At 33.9% G+C, this 21,376-nt stretch overlaps 1 protein-coding gene across 1 annotated transcript in view; it reads left to right on the plus strand.

Moving 5' to 3' along the window:
- THSD7A (thrombospondin type 1 domain containing 7A) overlaps positions 1-21,376 on the plus strand; it is a 245,876-nt gene that overhangs the window by 194,667 nt on the left and 29,833 nt on the right. The window contains exons 15-17 of the mRNA XM_042888490.1: positions 7,676-7,870; positions 9,788-10,051; positions 21,055-21,233. Coding sequence (XP_042744424.1) covers positions 7,676-7,870; positions 9,788-10,051; positions 21,055-21,233 — 638 coding nt within the window. The remainder of the gene's footprint in view (positions 1-7,675; positions 7,871-9,787; positions 10,052-21,054; positions 21,234-21,376) is intronic.

Genomic DNA, 21,376 nt, shown 5'->3' on the forward strand with positions numbered 1-21,376 from the left:
AAAAATCTTCTGGACTATTATGGTGGTTAAATCTACAAGCATTAAGGTCATAGCCTTTTTTTGGCCCAGTACTTTTCCCATTGATATAAATGATAAAATTATTATAAATGTTAAATTTAGAAAAAAAAAATTGTGTTATATGTATCTCAGTGTTTTAATACCAAGCAATGTGCTGAATAGTCTAAATTGAAATTCTGCAAAGGCTAAATAAAACTAGTTCAGTTTTTATTTTGGTTGAGATAAGTAAGATATATCATGATTTATTCAGCAGCTTTACAATGAATATGACTTGGAAGTAAAAGCTGAGGTTTTGCACAAAATAACATTAACTTTGGAAAATATAAATCTTCGATTCTCTATAATACTGATGTGTTTAGTTTGCACTTCAGAAAATTTGCTTTTTGAATGTGGACAGTATGTTTGAGCAGTTTTATATAGATCTTCTCTAACACAGGGTATTAATATATACCCTCTCCCCTCTTACTAATTTCTGCCATAAAAATAGTGTGAATTTTTAGTGGTGCCCATTACTCTGTTTTTTCCCCCCTATGCAAGAGGGGGTTTAATGCAGTGTGCTCAGAGTAGGGTGGCTGACCTGAATGCAGTGCTGATTGAGTTCTGCCCTGGATAGCATTAGAAAGATTTCTCCAGAATTTGAAGGAAGACCGTGGAAGAAGTTTTGCCTCCTCTCCCTGTTTATTCTTCCTGAATACTTGCTTCTTATAAATTAAGTTTCTGTAAGCTATGGAAAACTTTACATGATATCATGGTAGAAATTCTTTACTATGCATCATTTATTTAAAGGTTATTTTTTTGATATAGATACAGAAAAAGATGTGGAAGCCCCTTTATCCACCCCAGAATTAGGGAATGCTAAACACTGAAATATGAAATATCTTTGGCATAATATTTTGATACTTTGTTTATAATATAATACTGGAATATGGATTTTTTAACATATATTTAAGCATTTGTTGCTGATTTCTGTACAAATATTTACTATATGTTGAGTATGTAGGCATAGCAGAATTTCTTTTTCAATTGAAAAAGAGTTCTCTCCAAAATTTCTGATGCTTATAAATCACACTTTCATTTCTAGTGTGTATATTGCTCCAAAAGTAGTGCCTCCTATTTCTTTCCATGGAAACTCCAACAGGTACAAAGAGCTGAATAACACTGTTTCTTAAAGCAGATTGTCAGCTACAAAACATTATTTTTCAAAATAAGCACCACTATTAGCTGATTCAAGCAGATAAGCTGAGAAGATGCTCTTCATTTTGTGACATGACAGTTGTGCATGGCTTTCTGGAACCTGGTTTGGCTTTTACATTGCTGTCACCACTGCTGAAATACACCACTCACCACTGCACTTCGTTCACATCTGCTGTTTGATCTTCAGAGTTGTTCAGCAAGCACTGATGAATGTCAGTGGGTGCCATTTTTTCTATCCTTTTTCTGATTTGATTGTCTACACAGGAATGCTGTAACGTGTGGGAACAAGAAATGTGTTAAATAAGAAAATAATATGAAGGTATATATGCTTTCATTAGTACTTTATTTTCAACAAAATACTGTACTGTTTGTATTTTAGTTACAAAGATAATTACATCTGAAGGAAAAACTAAAAGTTAGAAATCATTAAAAACAACTGCTTGTGTCTAAACATAAGTCTGAATAAAGCTATAGCATATGCATGCCTTGCTTTACATCACAGCTTTGCTATTCATGTTTCCGTTCTTCAATCTTTTTGTCACATTGGTCTTGCCTGACAGAACAGATACTTGATCAAATCATAAAATTGAGATTTTTGATTCATTGTTAAAGACAGCTCTGTTTCTAGCTGTCTTGTATAATGAAGGTTTTGTTACAAGTCATGTCAGTATAAATGAACATGTCACAAAATTAGAAGCTTGGTCAATACAGAAGAAAGAGAAAAAAGAGGGGTTTGATTTATTTTTTTTTAAATCTAAATTCCATTTAAAAATGTTCATGCAAATTATGGGGAACTATTTCTAGACATAAGCATAATAACATAGCACTTAGTACCTGAGAAATAAATTCATTGTTACAGTCATGAACATACTTGAACAAGGTGGATAGGCATGATAATTGTGTTTACTTTTTATGATGAATGAAGATTTGCAGTCATGTCATAGTTAAATGTTCTTTAACAGTGGATAAGTAGAGCAAGAATGCATTTCATAATCATAGTAACTTAAGACTTCAACTTTCTCTAGTTCAAAACACTCATGAGTGGGTGATATGAAGGCATCAGCAATGAGTCTGAGGGTTCCTCTTCCCTACTGATGAGCACAAAAAAAAGCCATATTTTACTGCAGCAGCATTTATGTTATGTTTATTATCACGTGCTGTTTCTAATTTAACAATAGTAAACTAATCAGATGTCTTGATGGGTCATCTGAAAAAAATAAAACATACAGAATCTGAAACAGTAGAACAAATGCTTTATGAAGTCAGGCTTCTAGTATTTTATGGTGCTACAAGCAATAAAACACTGTGGAACAGAGGAGAAATCTAGTTAGGATGTGCTAAGGAGACTGCTTGTAATTCTTATGGCTGACATTTATTAGCACACAGATAACTTCAGAGATCTATTCAGTTTGCTTGACTAGCATATAAAGTTTGAAATTATGAACAACTTAAGCAGTTTTACATTATTCTATATTTGTATCTTAAGATGCTGGCAAACCTCAGGAACTTAGAAATATAGTTCTGAAGGAACTTAGAAATATAGTTCAAATCCCTTTTGAACTATATAGGAAAGTCCAAGAAACTTGCTTGCTAAAAAGGTCTGTTTTGCCCATAGCCTTTGCAGATTGAAGCAGGGCTTGTTGGATCGCATTCCAATGCTAGTGAAGAAGACACATAGCAGATACAGCCCATATGCCCAAACTGCGATAGCCTAATCGCATCATGATGTATATGGATGGATGCACAGGAAAGAGCTACCCCAGTGACCGAAAAGAGATTTGAAAAAGGATGTGCAGCCTGCAGTCCTTGCCACCATAAATCTTCCTCAGAGTTTTGTAGGAGAAATGGGATGAAAATTGTGAAATCTGTCAGCAGATTCTCAAATAGCAAGAAGAATGTTATTTATAAAACTTAAGCAGAAGGTTTAATAAGCTTGCTGTCAGACGAAATATCTCTGAATGGCTGTACTTGATGTCACTGGGAATTGGCCATTATTAAAGGTCTGATCCTGAGGACTTACCATTCTTCATTCATAGCATGTAAATAATTATTTGAAAGACCATGGGGTGGGGGAACTGGGGGAAACTTCCCAGGATTGCTATGAGCACATAAGTGGCCTTACAGGCTTGTTTTAGCCGTGAGGAGGCTCAGAGGTAGAATCAGTGGTCAAAACCATTTTCCTCTCATTGTAGATAAGCAGTGACAGTAGCCTCTCTCTCTGGGCATTGCTCACTTGGAGGGGGCATTTGCTCTTGTGCCTATTTTGTGCTCTTATTGAAAGCACAGTTAAAGAGACAAAATGACAATGGACTGCTGCTCTTTCATGGAGCTACAAACTATTATATTTACTTCAGTGAGATTTATCAGATGACAGTGGCCTACTGTGTAGTTCATGACTGAAAAGTCACTGCAGGTAACAGTGGGCAACTTCAGTTTTCATACAGAAGAATTTGGACAGTAATGCTCAAAGCTATTATTGCTGTGAGAAATTAATGGTGTATTGCCAAAACAAGACCTCAGATCTCCAGGCAATCTCCTGAAAAGATTCAGCAGTAACACATTGTTACTCTTTGTCACATGAAGTACTCTTGCACTTGCATTTTCCCAATATTATTGACACATACTCCTGCTTAATATACATCATGATAGAAATATTTCATAATGCAGTGTCTAGTCTGACATATCCTGCAGAAATAGAAACAGAGAATGATGAAGTAATAGCCAAGGCAATATTGATAGTAGGTATAAGTTAGTATTTTCTGGAATAATTTTTTGCTTTTCTAGAAGTGAAACAATGATTTTACTACTAAATATTTAACAAATTAAAAAATAGTAGCACAACTATAGGGTAAAGCAGATGATATTAGAGCACTTTCATTCATAAAGCAGTCTAATTTCTAGGAATGTTTGAGGTCAATAAATCTCACACCTCATTGAAATCTTGATGATAGGAGCAATGCTGGAAAGATTCTTATATAAATCCACTCTTAGGAAGACTTGTGCAAATACAGTCTTAGTGTTTGATTATGCCATCAACAAATGTATTAGCCTGCCATCTCTCATGGCTTACTGGAAACGGTGCTATCAGATAAAGTTTAATTGCATCAAAGTTCCTTGTCTAGAAAATTTAAACTGCTGCTTGTTTCACACCTTTCTTCTGAGGGATTATAATTGTTAGATGCCAAAACAATTTCCTAAGTGAATATTTTCCTTGTTAAATTTGATTTTTCTATTAGCCAAACTCCTGCTTTATGCTTTCACTTAACAATTACTTGTGCTTAATTCAGTAGTAGAAGAGCCACACTCTTTCCACTTACTGCTAATGTCAGTAATAAATGTGACATGATTGTATAGGCCAAATAATTAGTTTGACACTGCATAGCTTTATAGAAGTTGAAGATATTGCCCTGAATAATAAGTTAACCATTGATCTCAGTGACATTTATTCAATATAATTAAAGAACCATGCATTTGTTCAAAGATGCAGGGTTGGGGTTTGCCCGAATTAGCCTGTGTGTTGAAAAAGTAGATTGTACTCTTAACATCTATGTTAGAAATAAGGGCATTACTGATGACTGGCCAAAATAATGTATTAATGCTATATTAATACATATAAATGTATACAGTTGTCAAAATCCCTACTTCAAATAATGGAAAAATACGCACCCTTCTAACTGTCACATGGAGTTATAAACCTTTCAAGTAGATACCTGAATCTGTAAAATGTATCCAAGTCCTGTCAAATAGAAGTAATATGAATAGTTATGGACAGGCTCTCTGAAAATTAAGATTCAGGAATTGATTTGGAATGCCAAGCTGTCCTTTAATTTGTGTTGTTATTAAGGTGAAATATTTGGGTCTCAAGAATGAAGAGTTTTCCTCCTTTGATTGGTACAGTATAACTGACATTTAATCTGAAAAAAAAAAAACAACCCAAAAACCAAAAAACAAACAGCTTGGTGTTAATCCCTAGTGGAACTTTTCACCTGGGTCTGCTTGATGTAAATTAGATGCACTAATATGTTTCTGAAGAAAATTTATAGCAGACTGAATACTTATCTCTGAGTAATGTTTAATAATCAAGAAAATTGGAAAGAATATTGGCTTTAAAAATACTCAGTTTGCTTGTAAGGAAGTATGTTCTCAAATTAACAGTGTTTATGGCCTATCAAAGAATAAGATGGAGGGGCAGTATTTAATATGGCTATCAAACTTCTGAGGTTGATTATTAAAATTTATTGAATTAATCAGTGAAGTATATTTTAGTCCTTTGGTAAGTATAGTTTTCATTGCTAAAAATGTTGGCCTTTGTCTCTCTGAAAATGAAATGAAATTAGTTTTGCTGATGTGCATACATTCCAAGGATAAACACAAGACAGGATATAGACTCTGTGAATTTCCACATAGTAGAACTTGTCTAAACTATGTTTTTACCTTGGGATATATGCTGTATATTATCTCACAAGAATCCAAAACCATAGTCCAGGCCTGCATTAGAAGATGCTGGTTTGACCTATGGTTTTCCATATTTGTGTAACTGTAGAAATACTATGGCATGTACCGTTCATCATTAAAATAGTTGTCTGGATTTTCAGTTTTTAGATACTTACTTTTTCTCTTTGAACCATGACATCTGGGGAAAAAAATAAGAAAAAAGAGGAGGTTTCTTTGTATAAATCCACCAATATTAATAGGATTTGACAGATTAATTGTATTAGACAATATACGGCTGGTCAATCCCCCAGTAAGCACAACTTAATGCCATACTGACCCTATAGCAAACAGTACTGGCACCGCTGAACCAAAGGGCAGTCAAGGATCAGGGAAATGGTTTGCTTAGGTCTCTGGAAAAACAAGCCTCCCTTTCTTTCAGTGTTTTCGCACAAAAGTATAGCAAAAGCAATTCACTCAGGACCTTTGGATATTTTAGTAGGTACATGGGTTTGGAAGAGACCATTCTCATCATCATGTTCAGCTTACTACAGTCATCATGAAATAAAAATTTAGTTTAGAACTATCAATAGAAAAAAGCTGTTTTATCATGAAATAAATCGGCAGGGAGGCTTGCACATGTCACATTTGAAATTACCTTGCAACAGTCTTTAAAAAACAAACAAATAAACAGAAAAAACCCTTGCTTCTTCAAGTATTCTTCCTTTTTTTTAAAAAAAAAAAAGAAAGAAAAAATAATTTATAGCCAATTTTGTTTTATTTTGGAAACTTGTTTTCAAACCCATTTTTTCTTCAACAGTTCAGCATGATTATACCATAATACTTGGGATGCAAAAATTTACATTTTTTTTAATTCACATACCAGTAAAACAATTACTGACAGTACAGTTGAAGTACTATGTTTAAATGATGGAGCAGAATGTAAAATAAAGCATGGTATTCCTTCATATGTTTAGAGAATGATATATTGTGTTTGGATGCAATGTTGCTGCAGCAATGGGTGATCCAAATTACTTTCACAGTCATTATGAGATACTGCATATACTGTGTGCTGTGAAATGTGAATAAGCATAAATGTGATTCTGTTGTGTGAACAAACAACTGGAAATTTTCAATCTTACTGCAAAATAACTTTTATGTTGTTTGGGGCTAGGAAATAAGATTTACATAGGCTTAGGTTAGAATAATGGATAAAGAACCATGTTTAAAAAAAAAAACAAAACAAAACAACAAAAATAATTTATCCATGAGGAGCAACAATAGAACACTGTTAAAGATTAAGTGGATGAGACAGCCCCATTCTTTTTGAATCCTTGCATTCTACTACTTCCTTTAGTGTCACCTGTAGTTTTTTAAGAATGTCTTTTTTATTTTTCCTGTCAAAAGCTTTTGTTTAGGATGTGGCTGTCCTTTTATAAAGCGTTGCATCTCTGTTTATTGGTACTTCACCCATTGCAAATATAATTTGTCTTTCAGTCTTCTTTCAAAAACCAAAAATTGGTAAAAAAAGTTGGGCTGCAATACTGTTGCAAGTGGCAAAGTATTATCCAGAATGTATTTCTAAATATTATGTCTTTCCTTTCTAACATATAAGCTTTTGATAGAGTTTTGTTTCTTATGTGCTACACAGCTACTGAAAATGGCAATGCAAGTTTTTTAATGTCAGAATTATAGCTTTTCTCCAGGAATAATGTAATGATACTGTGAAAATCAGCATAACAGATATGGATAACGTGGTGATAACATGGGTAACATAATATTTACAGTTGTCAGTGAGTTTTTTTCCTGCTATGTACTGATAAAGAAATAGTAAATTAAAGAGAATCTCAAAAGAGTCATTCAGAAAGATCAAATGCATTCATTTAAGATATAATAAACAACAAATTTTCGTTTGTTGCGTAGATATTCTGGGCTTTCAGTGTGATTTTTTGGTAGTGTGCTGTAGACTTAGTAAATTATAGATGTTCATGAAAAATTGCCAAACTGAATCCAATTCGTTTTTTGCTTCCAGCAATTACTTGTCGCAGACAAGATGGAGGACAGGCTGACATCAGTGAGTGCCTTAAGTATGCTGGCCCCTTACCATCGTTAACACAGACATGTCAGATTCCCTGTCAAGATGATTGTCAGTTTACAAACTGGTCAAAGTTTTCTTCCTGCAATGGGGACTGTGGAGGAGTTAGAACAAGAAAACGCATTCTTATTGGTAAGAATAACAAGGAAGATAATACATCTTTTATTAACTGTTTCGATTAAAGCTTCCCTTACAACTCTTGAACATAGGGAGGTGGCTAGAGAGGAGTAAGAATAACACAGGAAGGAGCTGAATATTTTTTCTTTACAGTTCTTTATATTCTCACTTCTTCTGTTGTCTTCTGCTTAATTTTCTGCCTTATTTTTGCCACTACTGAGAATGCTCTTTTTGGGGTGATTTTTCTCTTTATTGCAGATGCTCAGTCTTGTGATGCTCTATGTGTTTGAGGCAGTGGTGTCCCTTGAAATTTCCTGAGGTTGTATTAACAGAATAAAAAGTTTTCCAATAACATTTAATCCTTTTCCAGAAACTTTTACTTGCTCTGTGTGATAAACCCACTGCCACTTTGAAGAACACTTTTTCTTCAATTTCTTTCTTTAAACTTGCTCTTTTACTTCTGCATGAAATGAAGAGGGGAAAAAAAAAAAACACAAAACTTTTCTATTTTCAAGTTATAACTGAAACCTGAAGTGTAAGATTTGGCCTGTGTCACAGCACTATTTGCCAATTAGTCTGTGTTATCTGTGGAGGAGAAAAGCTAGCTAAGGGAGGTGCCCATTAGCAGTTTCAGAAAGAATATGATAGCATAAAATCCCTATCAGTCACTTCATGCTGTTGTAAATCAAAAGATCTGTGAAGAGTAAATAATTCATGATCTTCAAGAAGGTTCATTGTGACTGTCTTGCAACTCCAGTGAACTTTATGCCAGATTTGCTTCTGCACGAGGAGGAAAAATAGATTTAGAAACAAAGCAAGAAATGGTCAATTATCCTATCACACTATCTACTCTGCCAGGTGAGGTACTTCCCTGTCCTGAATTACCTCTTCAGACTAGCTAAAGCAGCAATATGGTGTTACACCTATTGCAATGTGCTACACAGTTGCCATAAAGGTTAACTGGGTATGCATTCATAATTATCCAAGGGAAGATGAGGGTTTCAAAGAGAGGGGTATTTTTAATAAAAAGTTGTGTTGTCAGAAGAGGAAATTATTTTCTAAAAGTACCTTGTTTTTATTTTAAACAAAAGCAATAGTAAATGTAATCATAAAGGTGCTGCAAAGTTCTGTCCAATGCTTTTGAAAAACAAGGAGAATATTGCAGAATATTAATTTATAGTATAATCTAAGAAACAGGAATCTTTCAAACTGTTCTGCAAAGACTTTTACATTTATTACATAAGCTGTTTTATATGGGAAAGAAAATAGACCAAACTTTGCCATAAAGGAGATTAAAAGTAAATTTAATGGGGTTTGCAGACGGGTAGATGTGTACACTGAGTTAAACAAGGAAAATCAGATTAGGAGAAAAACATGAGTTCACAGAAGGAGCTCTTTACATTCATAGGAATGGTAATTATTAACAAATGTGTGACAACAGGTAATGAAATGAAAGTGTTTTCAAATTTTGAAAAAAATTACTACTGTGACAAAGCTGTATGTTACTTTCTCTTGCAATTTTCTTTCACTTGAGAAAGTTTTATCCAGAGAATTTTTTTTTATTGAACTGTTTTTTTTTCCCTTAGTAGACCAAAAATCATATATTTGTTTAATTACTAACTTTTTTAAAACATACCCCACAAGAACATTTATCCAAAGTAAACAAAAATATATGACTTTATCTTTAAAGAGCATTACATGTGTACAGACTTTAGGCATTAATTCCTTAGGAAATAAAAGTCATTAACCTAAAGAAATAGAATTAATCTAACTAATTTTGGGAATGCATATTTGATTTAAAGCACTTAAATTTGCTAACTTAAGCCTGAGGTTTATCTTTGTTGGAGGAATTGTCTTAAGAATGGATAAATGAAATTTTTTGGAGATGTAAACCGATATAAACTTTCTAAAATATTTTTTTTTTCTTTCCAGGAAAAAGTAAGAAAAAAGATAAATGCAGGAATTCTCAGTTATATCCTCTGATTGAGAATCAGTTTTGTCCATGTGATAAATACAGCGCACAGCCTGTGGGAAATTGGTCAGACTGTATTTTACCAGAGGGCAAAGTGGAAGTATTGCTGGGAATGAAGGTGCAAGGAGACATCAAGGAATGTGGACAAGGCTATCGTTACCAGGCCATGGCATGCTATGATCAGAACAGTAGACTTGTGGAAACATCACGATGCAACAGTCATGGTATTTAAAGATCTCTGTTTTCATCTGTTTACATATGTGTTCCATTTATATCTGTGCAGGTAGAAATAGCAGATTGATATTTATTGTTTAGGCAGATTTTTGTCACAAGATATCTTCAAACACAGTGCACATTTTGTATGTTTCTTAAAAGACATTTCACTGATGATTCACAAAACAATGAACTTTGTACTGATTGCTACAGTGTAGTATTTAAAATTAAATACTAGTAAATTAGGTATTTTAAGAAATGAAGGAAAAATCTTATCATTTTTCCTGATAACTGTTCTTGCAAATTTGAGAATACTTAGGAGGGTTAAATCCTTAAAAAATAAGCATGGACAGCACAGGACTGTTTTGAGAAAGATGAAAATTATTTCTTTCCATGAATTTGAATAAAAACAGAATCTTTAGATAGCTCTAATCTCCTTAAATAGCCTTATCTCTACCCTTTTTACCCTCCTCAGCTCCTTAATAGATATGCTTTGGTTTGAGATCAACAGCGCATAACACTATTTCTGTGTAATTCTGTCATGTGGAAATGCAGATTCCTTAAAGACTTTATAGTCCTTGTATTCATGTTGCTCCTGCAGGGAACACTCATGTTCCTGAAATGGATGCATCTGCAGTGTTAGGATCAAAATTGGCACTTTCTGATTTTCAGTGAGCCAGAAATGTGCTAATTTTCACCACTGGAGTTTCTGTGTTCGTCTGTTCTCCTGCTTGCAATGCAGAAGTGTATCTGAACTATTGGTTTGAAGAGCAGGGTGCAATTCAGAAGTCAATGTAAGTTTAGTTTGTATATACACATATTGCAATAATGTTAAATTAAGGTGTCAGAAATTTTATTTCTTTACCGGAATGAAGTTAAAATAGTTAATAACAAAATATTTAAATTTCTTAAGGGAATCTTATGAATTAATGCTATTAATTCCGTATAGAGCAAGGGTACAGTACAATCTCCTGACTGTACGAAGCTAAGCTGAGACATCTTTGTGGTTAGATAGAAAAGTAAGCATACACTTAAGATCCTAATGTCTCAAAGCAAAGCTGGAAGATAATTTTGTAAAGAATTTTCTCTTTTTACTCTAAATAAATTTTATCTTTTTATTTTTGTTGCTGCTAATGTATACCAAAGGCAAAAAACAAACAAAGAAAAAAAAAAAACCTAAGTTTTTAAATACATATCCAAAATTTGAATTTGGCTTATTTTTTTCCATTGTCTTATTTTATGTGTCTCATTTTGAAATTGCTGAAAAAATACCTAAGTCTTAAACTCTCATGGGAAAGAAAATCTCTCTGAGTACATGTTCTATTGTTTAGTTAAATTCTCAGCTGTTTACTCTATGTATTGAGGTCCACAAGGAATTAAGCCCAATTTTGTCCTCTTAGACAGATTTAAAAGCACATTCAACATATTCTCATTCTGACTGAGACTATTTGCATTCTTTGTGGGACCAGAAAACAGCCATCTGTAATGACCAGCAGCTGTATGAGCACAGATCTGCCTGTGTTTGGTGGTTATCCTGAGGGAATCAGAAAGCTCTTCAGAAGATTCGTAGGGAAAGCTGAAAAAAGTGTGAAACAATCTGAAATGTTCAGAAGTCACCAAAATACAATTTCTTTGTTGTCTTTAACTAAATGTGACCCCATGTGGGAAAGTAGTATTCTTGCAGCATTGAGTGCAGAGCACCCTTGGTCAGTGAAAAGTGGAAATTAGTGAAAGAATGGAAGTCTATGGCAATACAGAGGGTCTGATGGCCTAATGTCTGTTATTGTTGATTTGAAGAATGTGGGCTATCAGGTTTTGTGACAGTAGCCCAGGGAAAATGTAAGGAAAATAGAAAGTGTCCATCCAAGATCAAATTATAGGTGCTGTGCATAGTAAGTAATGTGCTGCTTTAGGTAATTTGCAAACAGAGATGGAAATTGTTCTTTTATGTAGAACAGGCATGGGCTTAGCTGCTTTGAAACCCTGGCAGTGCACATTCAGTATCTGGCCACAGTGGTATGGAATGGGAAGTTACTAGAATATCTGCTTTCTGTTTTACACTACACTCATAAACCCAAAGAGAGGTAAAAACACATGCAGGAGTAGTGGTGAGAAGTTTAGCTAATCCAGATACCAAACCATTTTTCTGTGAAATGCAGAATTTCCTCAGGATGTTACAGAGGTTTTGCACTATATAACTTCAGCTCACTGTATTTCTATTTTTCAATAACCTTAATAGCAGCAAATAGCTTAAAACAGAGCTTAAAATAAAATAATTTAATAATAATATAAGTAAAATAATATAAGTAATAATAATAACATTAATAATAAAAATCAAAGGAGTTCCATAGCAAGAATAAGAGAGTGAGAAAGGAGGAATTAAAAATTTCTCAGCCATCTTTCTTTACCGTTATAACTCTTTATGATGGCAGTTTCCAGTCTAATGGATTTTATCAGTTAATGTCCTCTACACACACAATAAGTGAAATAATTACTGACAACGTACTGTTATTGTGTTTACTATACCCAGGGTTACAGTTTATATGCCATTAGCACTAGTAGACTCCAGAGAGAATCTTCCCAAAATATAAAATAGCATAGGTCTATTTTCTTTTTCTTTTTACAATTTTCATTTTTCCCATTTTTCTGACTGGAAATCTGAAATCTCTTCTTGCTCTCTTTGTAAACTGGAAATGTTTTTGAGTCATTCATTGCTGTGATTATTGTGGGATGGAAAGCTAGAATCCTTTGATGTTTTGATGTTTGTTTGTTTGCTGTTGCGGTTGTTTTGTTGTTTTTTCTGCATGGCTTGTTGTTTTTTTTTTTTATTATTCTTTGATTTTTAATTTTTCCCTGATGCATTACGTGTTTCTGATACTCAGGCACAAGGCATCTATGTGCATTTCCTCATCAGTTCCATTTGAAGGAAGGAGTGCCTCTATCTTATTTATGTTGTAACGTATGGGCAGGTGAAACTTAGAATTGCTGTTGTTTGTGTATCCTAAAATTATCTGACGGGTATATCAGGTGCACAGGAAATCAGATATTTAAACTGACTTTGATGCTAAGGAATTAAACTGATGTTAAAGAATATGTCCCTAAAATTACAGTTTCCAGTAGCTCTTTTAGGACAACACTCTACCATTGATAGATATTGTACATAACCACAGTACATACTATTTCTAAGGGTTATCTAATTTATTGTCTGCCTTCAGCATTTTTCAGATTTAGCATATTTTTGCAGTTACAAAGGGGCTAGGACAGATGACATAGATGTTTCAATCTAATTTCACTGTGTGTTCGCCTTTTCTGAATATCTACTTTGTATTCATGGATTATGTTCCAATGATTTGTTTTATTTTGCTCAACATGTATAAGTTGCTGTTTTGCCAGTTAAATCTTATATCTTTTCAACATTTATGATGTTTTCTTGTTGTTTTCATGCCCTTGCTATATGACAGTTCTTTAGTTTGATATCATCTCTAGATTTCATCGTGCTGTATTTTTTGTCTTTAAGAACAAACATAAAAGCTATTTTATGCCAAATCAACAAGGGACTTCTGTGGTATCAAAATGGTTATCCCACCTGCTAGCAAATAAAAGTGCCTTGTGGCTTCCCATCAATCTACTTTTAGGTTTTCAAGCTAAACTTGACAGGTCTCATAACTCAAACTTGCTTGGGTTATTTTTGTAAATTCTAACAAAGTTGTTTATTTCCCTGCAGAAATGATAGCACTGAATTTTTCACTAATTTTATAACTGGTCCAAAGAAGGATAAGGGTTGTCTGCTATGTCATCTGCTTTGTTCAGAAATCAGTTTCACTGTTGGTTCTATGAATATGTTATTTCTTTTCAAAGTAGTACAGTATATAATCACAAATGGGATATGATTTTTCAAATCAGCTTGAATTAAGAAAGAAATCAAGATTATTATTTAAGGATTATTTTTTTGTATTGCCCGACTTTTACTTGAATTTTTGTTATTTCATGACACTGTGAAATAATGAGATAGAATATAGAGATAATTGTACTTCAACATAGTCCTCTAATCTGACAAAAGGGACAAACTGTCCCCACACTGATGTTTTTAATATATCATGGAATATGCCATGTGCTGTACTAAAAAGGCATAAGAAAATCAAAGTATTGCCATGTAAATTTATGAAGCCATGAATAAGTCTGCATTGCAAGTCATGCTGTTTTGAGTGGGAAGAATCAAAAGACAGACCTGCTCTGCAATGCCAAAAAGAAAATGCACAATGTGTTTGTTTATAATCACAGTTCAATCTTCCTCAAAAAAGAGAAGATGAACAAGAACACAGAAGTAAATACTTCAGAGCTTTTTTTACTGCTTGACACATCTCAGTTCAAAAGATTTGGGAAAAAATAATTGAGTTTCACAGAAGCTGAGGAGCTAAAGGAAGGGTATAACATGAGGAAGACCCCTATATGAGTACACTTGTAAGAGACTTTGCGCAGTAATAGATGAGAATTTGAGTGCAGCTATGAAATCACAAGCATGAGCAGGTTTGTCAAAAACTCAGGAGTGACCATAACTCTGAGACAAGGAAAGGTAAAATGTCATTAACTATTTAACTCTTGTTGCTAGGTGTGAATAGTGAAAGGGTAGGGGAAAAATCCTTCTGAACAAGGTCCTTAGCTTTCTGTAGATTGGAAAGTAGTTCAAAACAAATCCCAAGCAGCTGAAAACTGCTTAGTTTCAGCTGCAGAAGGATAAGATGCTTTTTTGTATTTTGTTTTTATTCACTGTTTTTTTTCCCCCAATTATTACATATATCTAATAATTTGATTTTCCCTTCATTTGTTTTTCCAAATTTGAGTTACATTTATTGATAAAGGAGTTAGTAGCATTCAGCAGCCATTTAAAAATTCTGCTTTTGTATTTGTCAGTAATATTAGTTCTGCAATGTGTGGGCAGAAGCTAACAGCTGACGCTTGACAGCAGCTGTGGCATTGTCAGATGAAATGACCTGTTGTTTAGCTTGTCTCTTCAATGGAAGACATATGCATTGTTCTTTCTTTATTTCATTGCTAATTTGATAATTTTACTGGACAAATTAAAAAATATCCAGTTGATTTGATACTTACGTGAGAGATTTTCTGGGGCTTTTTTTCCATTAGAAAAGCAGCAGTTGCTTTTCATCACTTTATCCCTATCAATGCTACTATACTAGAGTTCTGTGAATAGCAACAGGTGACTTCCAGCAGTATGTTTTCATGTGTTTGTGAAAAGAATCAAAGCAGTCTCTTTCTGCTCCCTTTAAAGCATATCTTGGATTTTTTGTATTGACGAAATCAGAAGCAGGCCACTGCCATGCTTATGAACTATAATGTTTATTCAACAATATTTTGTTTTCCTCCATCATAGACTACAAATTATGACCCACATAAGCTGAGAAGAGTTTGCATTTGTGTGTGTGTAGCAGAGCCAGGCATAGTAGCATGGCAAACAGATGCAGCATTTTTATATAGGTCGTATTACCCTTCTTAATTCATGTCAGTTTACTGCTAATACCTTAGGCACAGTCAACCAGTCCAGGATAGTTTGTCTGCTGCCTTGCCTTATTAATGTGAGGTTATTTCCCCCTTTAGCATTAATTAAATGAGATGCATTGATTTGTGCTGATTCTACAAAGCCCTCCATGGCTACAAGGCTTATGCAGGGGATTAGAGAGGAATATCTGCGTATCAGTGAATACTTTTACAACAGCTGCTGGGAATATCCATGTGAATCAAGAAATTTTGTATTTAATTGCTTATGTGTGTGATAGTAAAATCTTGTAGTTTATAACAGTGTCTGTGTTTTCTAAGACAACAGTTAGAACTTGGTATAACCGCTTGTATTAGGACTTTTAAAAATCTTTTTGTACACTTCCAATATTCTAACCTGAAGTAATACAAATTTGCCAACAAAAAAAATAGGAGTGTTAAAATTTAATTGAGACTTTCTGTTGCGTGTTTATTCTAAAATTCATGTATTTCCCATAAGAGCTTATAATTCAATATGACAGTATGCTTAGGTTCTCAAACTGTTATTAGGGTACCTTGTAGTTTCATAGCATATATATCTCCCAGTATTTTTTTTCACATACAGGATGCTGTATTTGTCCCGTTATGTATTCTCTTGGAATACTTGTACTACCTGTTGCCCCGCACTGCAGTTACTAGCATGGATCTCTGCATTATAGTTTCAGCATGTTTGGTCTGTCAACAGTACAGCAATTATGAGGCAGTCCCCCATCAACCCAAAGACTCTGTGTTTAGTTCACCAGAGACAGAAATGCTGGTTAGGCATTAATAATTGCCCTCAGATTTTAAGGTTTTGAAAGAGCAATTCTGGAAAGAAAAAAAAAAATAATCGTATGAAGTGCAGTATGTTTTTCCATGGACAGGCAGAAGTATGAATGCTCTCAGTTGTAACTTTCATCCTGTAAAACGTAATCCTGCAAAATCCTGTTACAACTGAAATACAGTCATGAGATTTTGTGGGTTTCGATTGTTTTGCTTTATTTTTCAGGTGTTGGGGAGGAGACATTATTATTGTTTTTTTTTGTTGGGTTTTGCTTTTTTTTTTTTTTTTTTTTTCTTTTGTCCTGGAAGATAGAATCCTAGAACTTTGTATTTCATGGCAAAAAAAAAAAAAAAAAAAAAAAAAAGCAAAACACAAACCAACCAACCAATTGGACAAAAGAACACCAAAACACTGAACAAAAAAGACCCAAAAAACTATGCTGAAGAACATAAATCATTACTTTGACATTGCAGTTTTTTTCTTGGAAACATAGCATAACATTTTATTTGTGAAAGCAAGAACATAATTCTGTCAGTCCTGAGGACAAAAGAGTAAATGTAAAGACTTTCCATTATGTTCTTTATGTCTGCATTCTTCAACATAAGTAGTTGGTCTGTACTTACACATTGTGAATTACAGTTTGTGTGGGGAAAATTGGAATCTAACCTAACTAACTTGTTCTGTCTTTAGACAAAGTGTGCAGTCCATTTAAGTTCCTCATTGGAAATTGTCCAGCACATCTGTTAATTACTTGTTCGAGGAGTGCAGGTTTTGTTACCAGTTAGCAGTGAGGCAGTAAGCAATTTCAATTTAATAACAAATTCAGTTCATACTCTTTGCAGTTTAAGGCATTTGTTAAATTGTGTATCAAATCTTTAATGATAGAATATCCATGTTCTCATTCATAGTAGACAACTGACCATTTTGTAGCCTTGCGAAGTTCAGCTAATAGGAGCTGAAACAGTTGAGAAACTACTGACTGGGAAAAAAGAGTAGACCTGAAGAGGTGAATGTTACTTTCTAGGACCATTCTGTACCTTACAGACAAAAGGCTGATACTGTACCACAGTATCCCAAGATTTCATCTTTTCAGTCTTCATATGTTACAAAGAATATGAAGAGCTAAAGGAAGTGTGCAGTGGAAGACTTCAGTCAGCAAGACGATAAGCAGCAGGCAGGACATGAACTGCAGATGTCCAATGCATATATCTTTAGTCTTTGCTGAGTTGGTCAGCTATTTCACTGTCTCTCATCTTCTTACTTACTTCTGTTTTTCTTCACAGCCACTTCCCTGCTTTCATTCCTTTTCGTCCCTCTGCATCTGTCCTGTTTTTGCTTGTTCTTTAAACCTCAAGGCTGTAGCATGCAATTTGCTGTAATTGTATTACGCAACCTGAATGTGAGATATAATTGTGTGATATTCCATCGTATAGACATCCTTCTGCCCTCGGGCTTTAGCGAACTGTTTCTTTAATACATTTTTACAGTGTTTAATAGAAGTTGCACCCTCTCAAGGATGATTAAATCAGTAGGAACAAGACTGAAAACTGAAAAAAGGCCCCACTTATGTCCTTTTCACATCAGGAACTACGTACTGCATCACTAGTCTCATTTGCATGTCCTTTTTCTTTCTTTTTTTTTTTATGTTTCTGTATTTTTAGTGTAATTCTGTTATATCACAGTATATTCTCTTCTCAATAAAATGTTTACAGAATGGTCAAAGTTTACAAATACAGGTACCAGAAATATATTAAAGTCATCCCTACTCTAAAGGAAAACAAGCAAACCAACAAACAAACAAAAAAAAGAGTATACATTTTTCAAACTTCCTGAACATCAGTTTTCTTTGATTTGTAGGTGATTGCTATGAATTTCCAGAGGTTATTATCCTTATTCATCCTAAAATTTTAAGATATGTTGACATTAGATGTACAGAAGACATCTGAGATGATGACTTGCTTTGGAGAAACGTTTTCTAAAAATTGGCATTAGAAGAGTGGTAAATGGAGCACAGTCTGTCATTTGCAGCATGTAACTTTTAATATTCAGCCATCTTTCTTGGCTAAAGAAATATCTGCTAGCAATTTGAAGTCTGCTTCTGCCTAGGTTCCAAGGGAGACCAGGGGCATAGCTAAATACTAAACAGATTTTTAAGCTGAAACAGTGAAGTGTCTGAGAGGAATAAAAGATACCAAAGAATGAGTACACCAGAAACTTTTTAATGTCAGATATAACAAGGGTCTTTTCATTTTCATTCTACACATTAATCTTCTAGAGAATAAAAATGATATGCCAAATTAGTGTGTTTTTATTATTGTTATTATTATTATTATTATTATTATTATTATTTCTTCCTTTAGTTCACTGTTTTTATTTGTGGGAACATTCTTAATTCTGTTTTGCTCTGATACCTGAATAGACTCTTGAGAGAATTTCATTCTGTTTGTGCATTGCCAAGGTATTGCTTTGGGCAGAATGTCTGTATCTTTTCTCCTTTTTTTTTATTTTCTCTTCCTATGTGTATTTGTCTTCACAATTTTCTTTACTATTTTCTCAGCTATTTATTTTTCTCTTCCATCTACTTGACTTTATTTACTCTTTCCACCATTCTCCCTTAGTATGTCCCTTCTGTAAAGAGCCATAGAATTATAGAATATTCCAAGTTGCAAGGGAAGCACAAGCATAATCATGTCCAATTCCTGGCTTTACACTGAAAAACCAAACCATTGTCAGATGCAGAAATTTAATGAATGCTAAATGGTATAATTGTGTTATTGTAGGTTTCTCCAGTACAGAAATTTAAGATTTTAAAATTAATGCAGCATATCAGAATCTCAAGCAAGTTTAGAAAGAGTACTTAGATCTTCATTAGACAGTAAATATCACTATTCTTTTTTTCTTTCATTTACTTATTTTAACTTCTTTTCTGCTGTGAATTTTAATTCAGTAATTTCTTAAAGGTTTGCATACATTATTTTGTATAGCACCTAAGAAAGCTTGTTGAATGCTAATTTCTGATAAAGGTACAGAGCTGGACATTTATGAAGTGGAAGTTCGGTGTAAAATATATCTTTGCAGTCAGGTACCTCTGATTTCCAAGACTAACGCAGAGATGTGAGTTAAGGTGAAATGTAATCAATTTTGCATCTACTGCTGCAGGGCAAAGTGTGTCACCACCTCCGATTTGCAGAGATATGATCTTCAAAAATACATTTTGTCTAACACAGTATACCTTTCATACAGTATCACTGAATAAATGGCCAGGGATACTTAATGAACATGTAGTGTAAGCTGATAGCATTCTAGTCATATTAAGGAAGATACATTTAATAAACAATAGTTCTGCAATGCTCACTTTCAGGACAGGCTATATATATTTAAACTATTCAAATATCTAGAAGTTCCAAGTAGAGGAGAACTAGCTAGACTAAAACCATCATCTGAATTTGGTTATAAAATATTCTGAATTTTACACAGAAACAGATGGAAATAGATATATAGAAATGAGATCTCTTAAGAGTTTTGATTTTTTTATATATTACAAGTGATTGTTATGTATTGGCTGCTTCAGAAGAGAAATGATAGCTTTATTTAGAAGTACAAGTTAAAAACAAAGCTGCAAAGATCGGCTCAGATGAAAATGGCAGTGACTGTATTTAATATAATTTTTTTAAATTATGTTATGTGAGAAATATATATAACTATGCCATTCATTTGAGAATTGTCTTATCCATGTAAGTATTAATTTTCCAGCTGCTTATTAAATACTTGAATTCACTTTTATATGTACTAAGGGTTTTTTTTATAATTACTGTCAACTTTTGCCAACAGTAAATGTGTTTAACATATGATACAAAAAAGGGAAGATGGTAGGTCATTAAAGTTTAGGATGTTGTAGTATATATACTGCAAAAGCCAACTTTTTTGCTGAGGTTTTATATCTTCTGCTGTAAATATTGGCATAAATGACACACTTCATAGAGCTGTGGCATATGTTGCTTTTAAAGAAAGTCATTTTCTCTTACTCAGTGAATTGAGGCTTCATGTTACTCCCAACAGACCATGTTCTTCCCCTTTCCAGCCTCTCAGGGCTGATGACTTATCCAAACCAAACATCTGCTTTTCCATTCAGTGCAATTATTCAGTGTGTTACTGGGGGCAGATGGTTGTTAATCGGCACATCATTAATGTGGCAGACCACTCTTTTTCTAGCTTTAGAAAGGTCACAAGGTGTTAAGTTCCCCTGTTCTGTGCTGACAAGAGATGAATTTTTTCATTCAGTTGGATATATATATATATATTTAATAACTGCAGCTTACTTTTTACAGTTATGGAAGAGGCTTTTAATTAAACCTTCTTTTGTTCAAAAATGAATTGCTTCATGGTATAAGAATGATGAAACAAAGGATGGGTTAGTCAATTACACTATTGCTGTCAGAAATTTTGAATGCTGAAATCTGATGAATGTGAATCATAATCAGATAGTAGTGAGGATGCTCAGCTGTTACTCTATCACAGTCTCCAGTTATATGTGTCAATTTTCTGCAGAATTTAATTTAGCCCTAATTATGAAGAAATCTCTCTATTCACAGTCTTGTCAAGTCAAACTTTGGACAATCTAAATGAACCAGATGAGGGCTTCAGGGAGAAGTGGCAGAATGACACGCTGAAGAGATTTCACTTTCTTTTCCATTCACACAGGTTATATTGAGGAAGCCTGTATTATTCCATGTCCTTCAGACTGCAAGCTCAGTGAGTGGTCCAATTGGTCTCGCTGCAGTAAATCCTGTGGAAGTGGGGTAAAAGTTCGGTCAAAATGGCTCCGTGAAAAGCCCTACAATGGTGGAAGACCCTGTCCTAAGCTAGATCATGTCAATCAGGTAATTTTATTTATATTTACATTATTGATGTAGTTTTTGCATATCTTGGAAAACCCTTTTAGCTGTATGGTTGGGTTTGTTATTTTTTTTTAATGTAAAAAGGCTACACAAATATGGGGCAGAAGCATGTAGATTGAGATTGC

The sequence above is a fragment of the Lagopus leucura genome, unplaced genomic scaffold (genome assembly GCF_019238085.1).
Source record: "Lagopus leucura isolate 7727_CA_CO unplaced genomic scaffold, USGS_WTPT01 Super-Scaffold_100157, whole genome shotgun sequence".
Taxonomy (NCBI): Eukaryota; Metazoa; Chordata; class Aves; order Galliformes; family Phasianidae; genus Lagopus; species Lagopus leucura.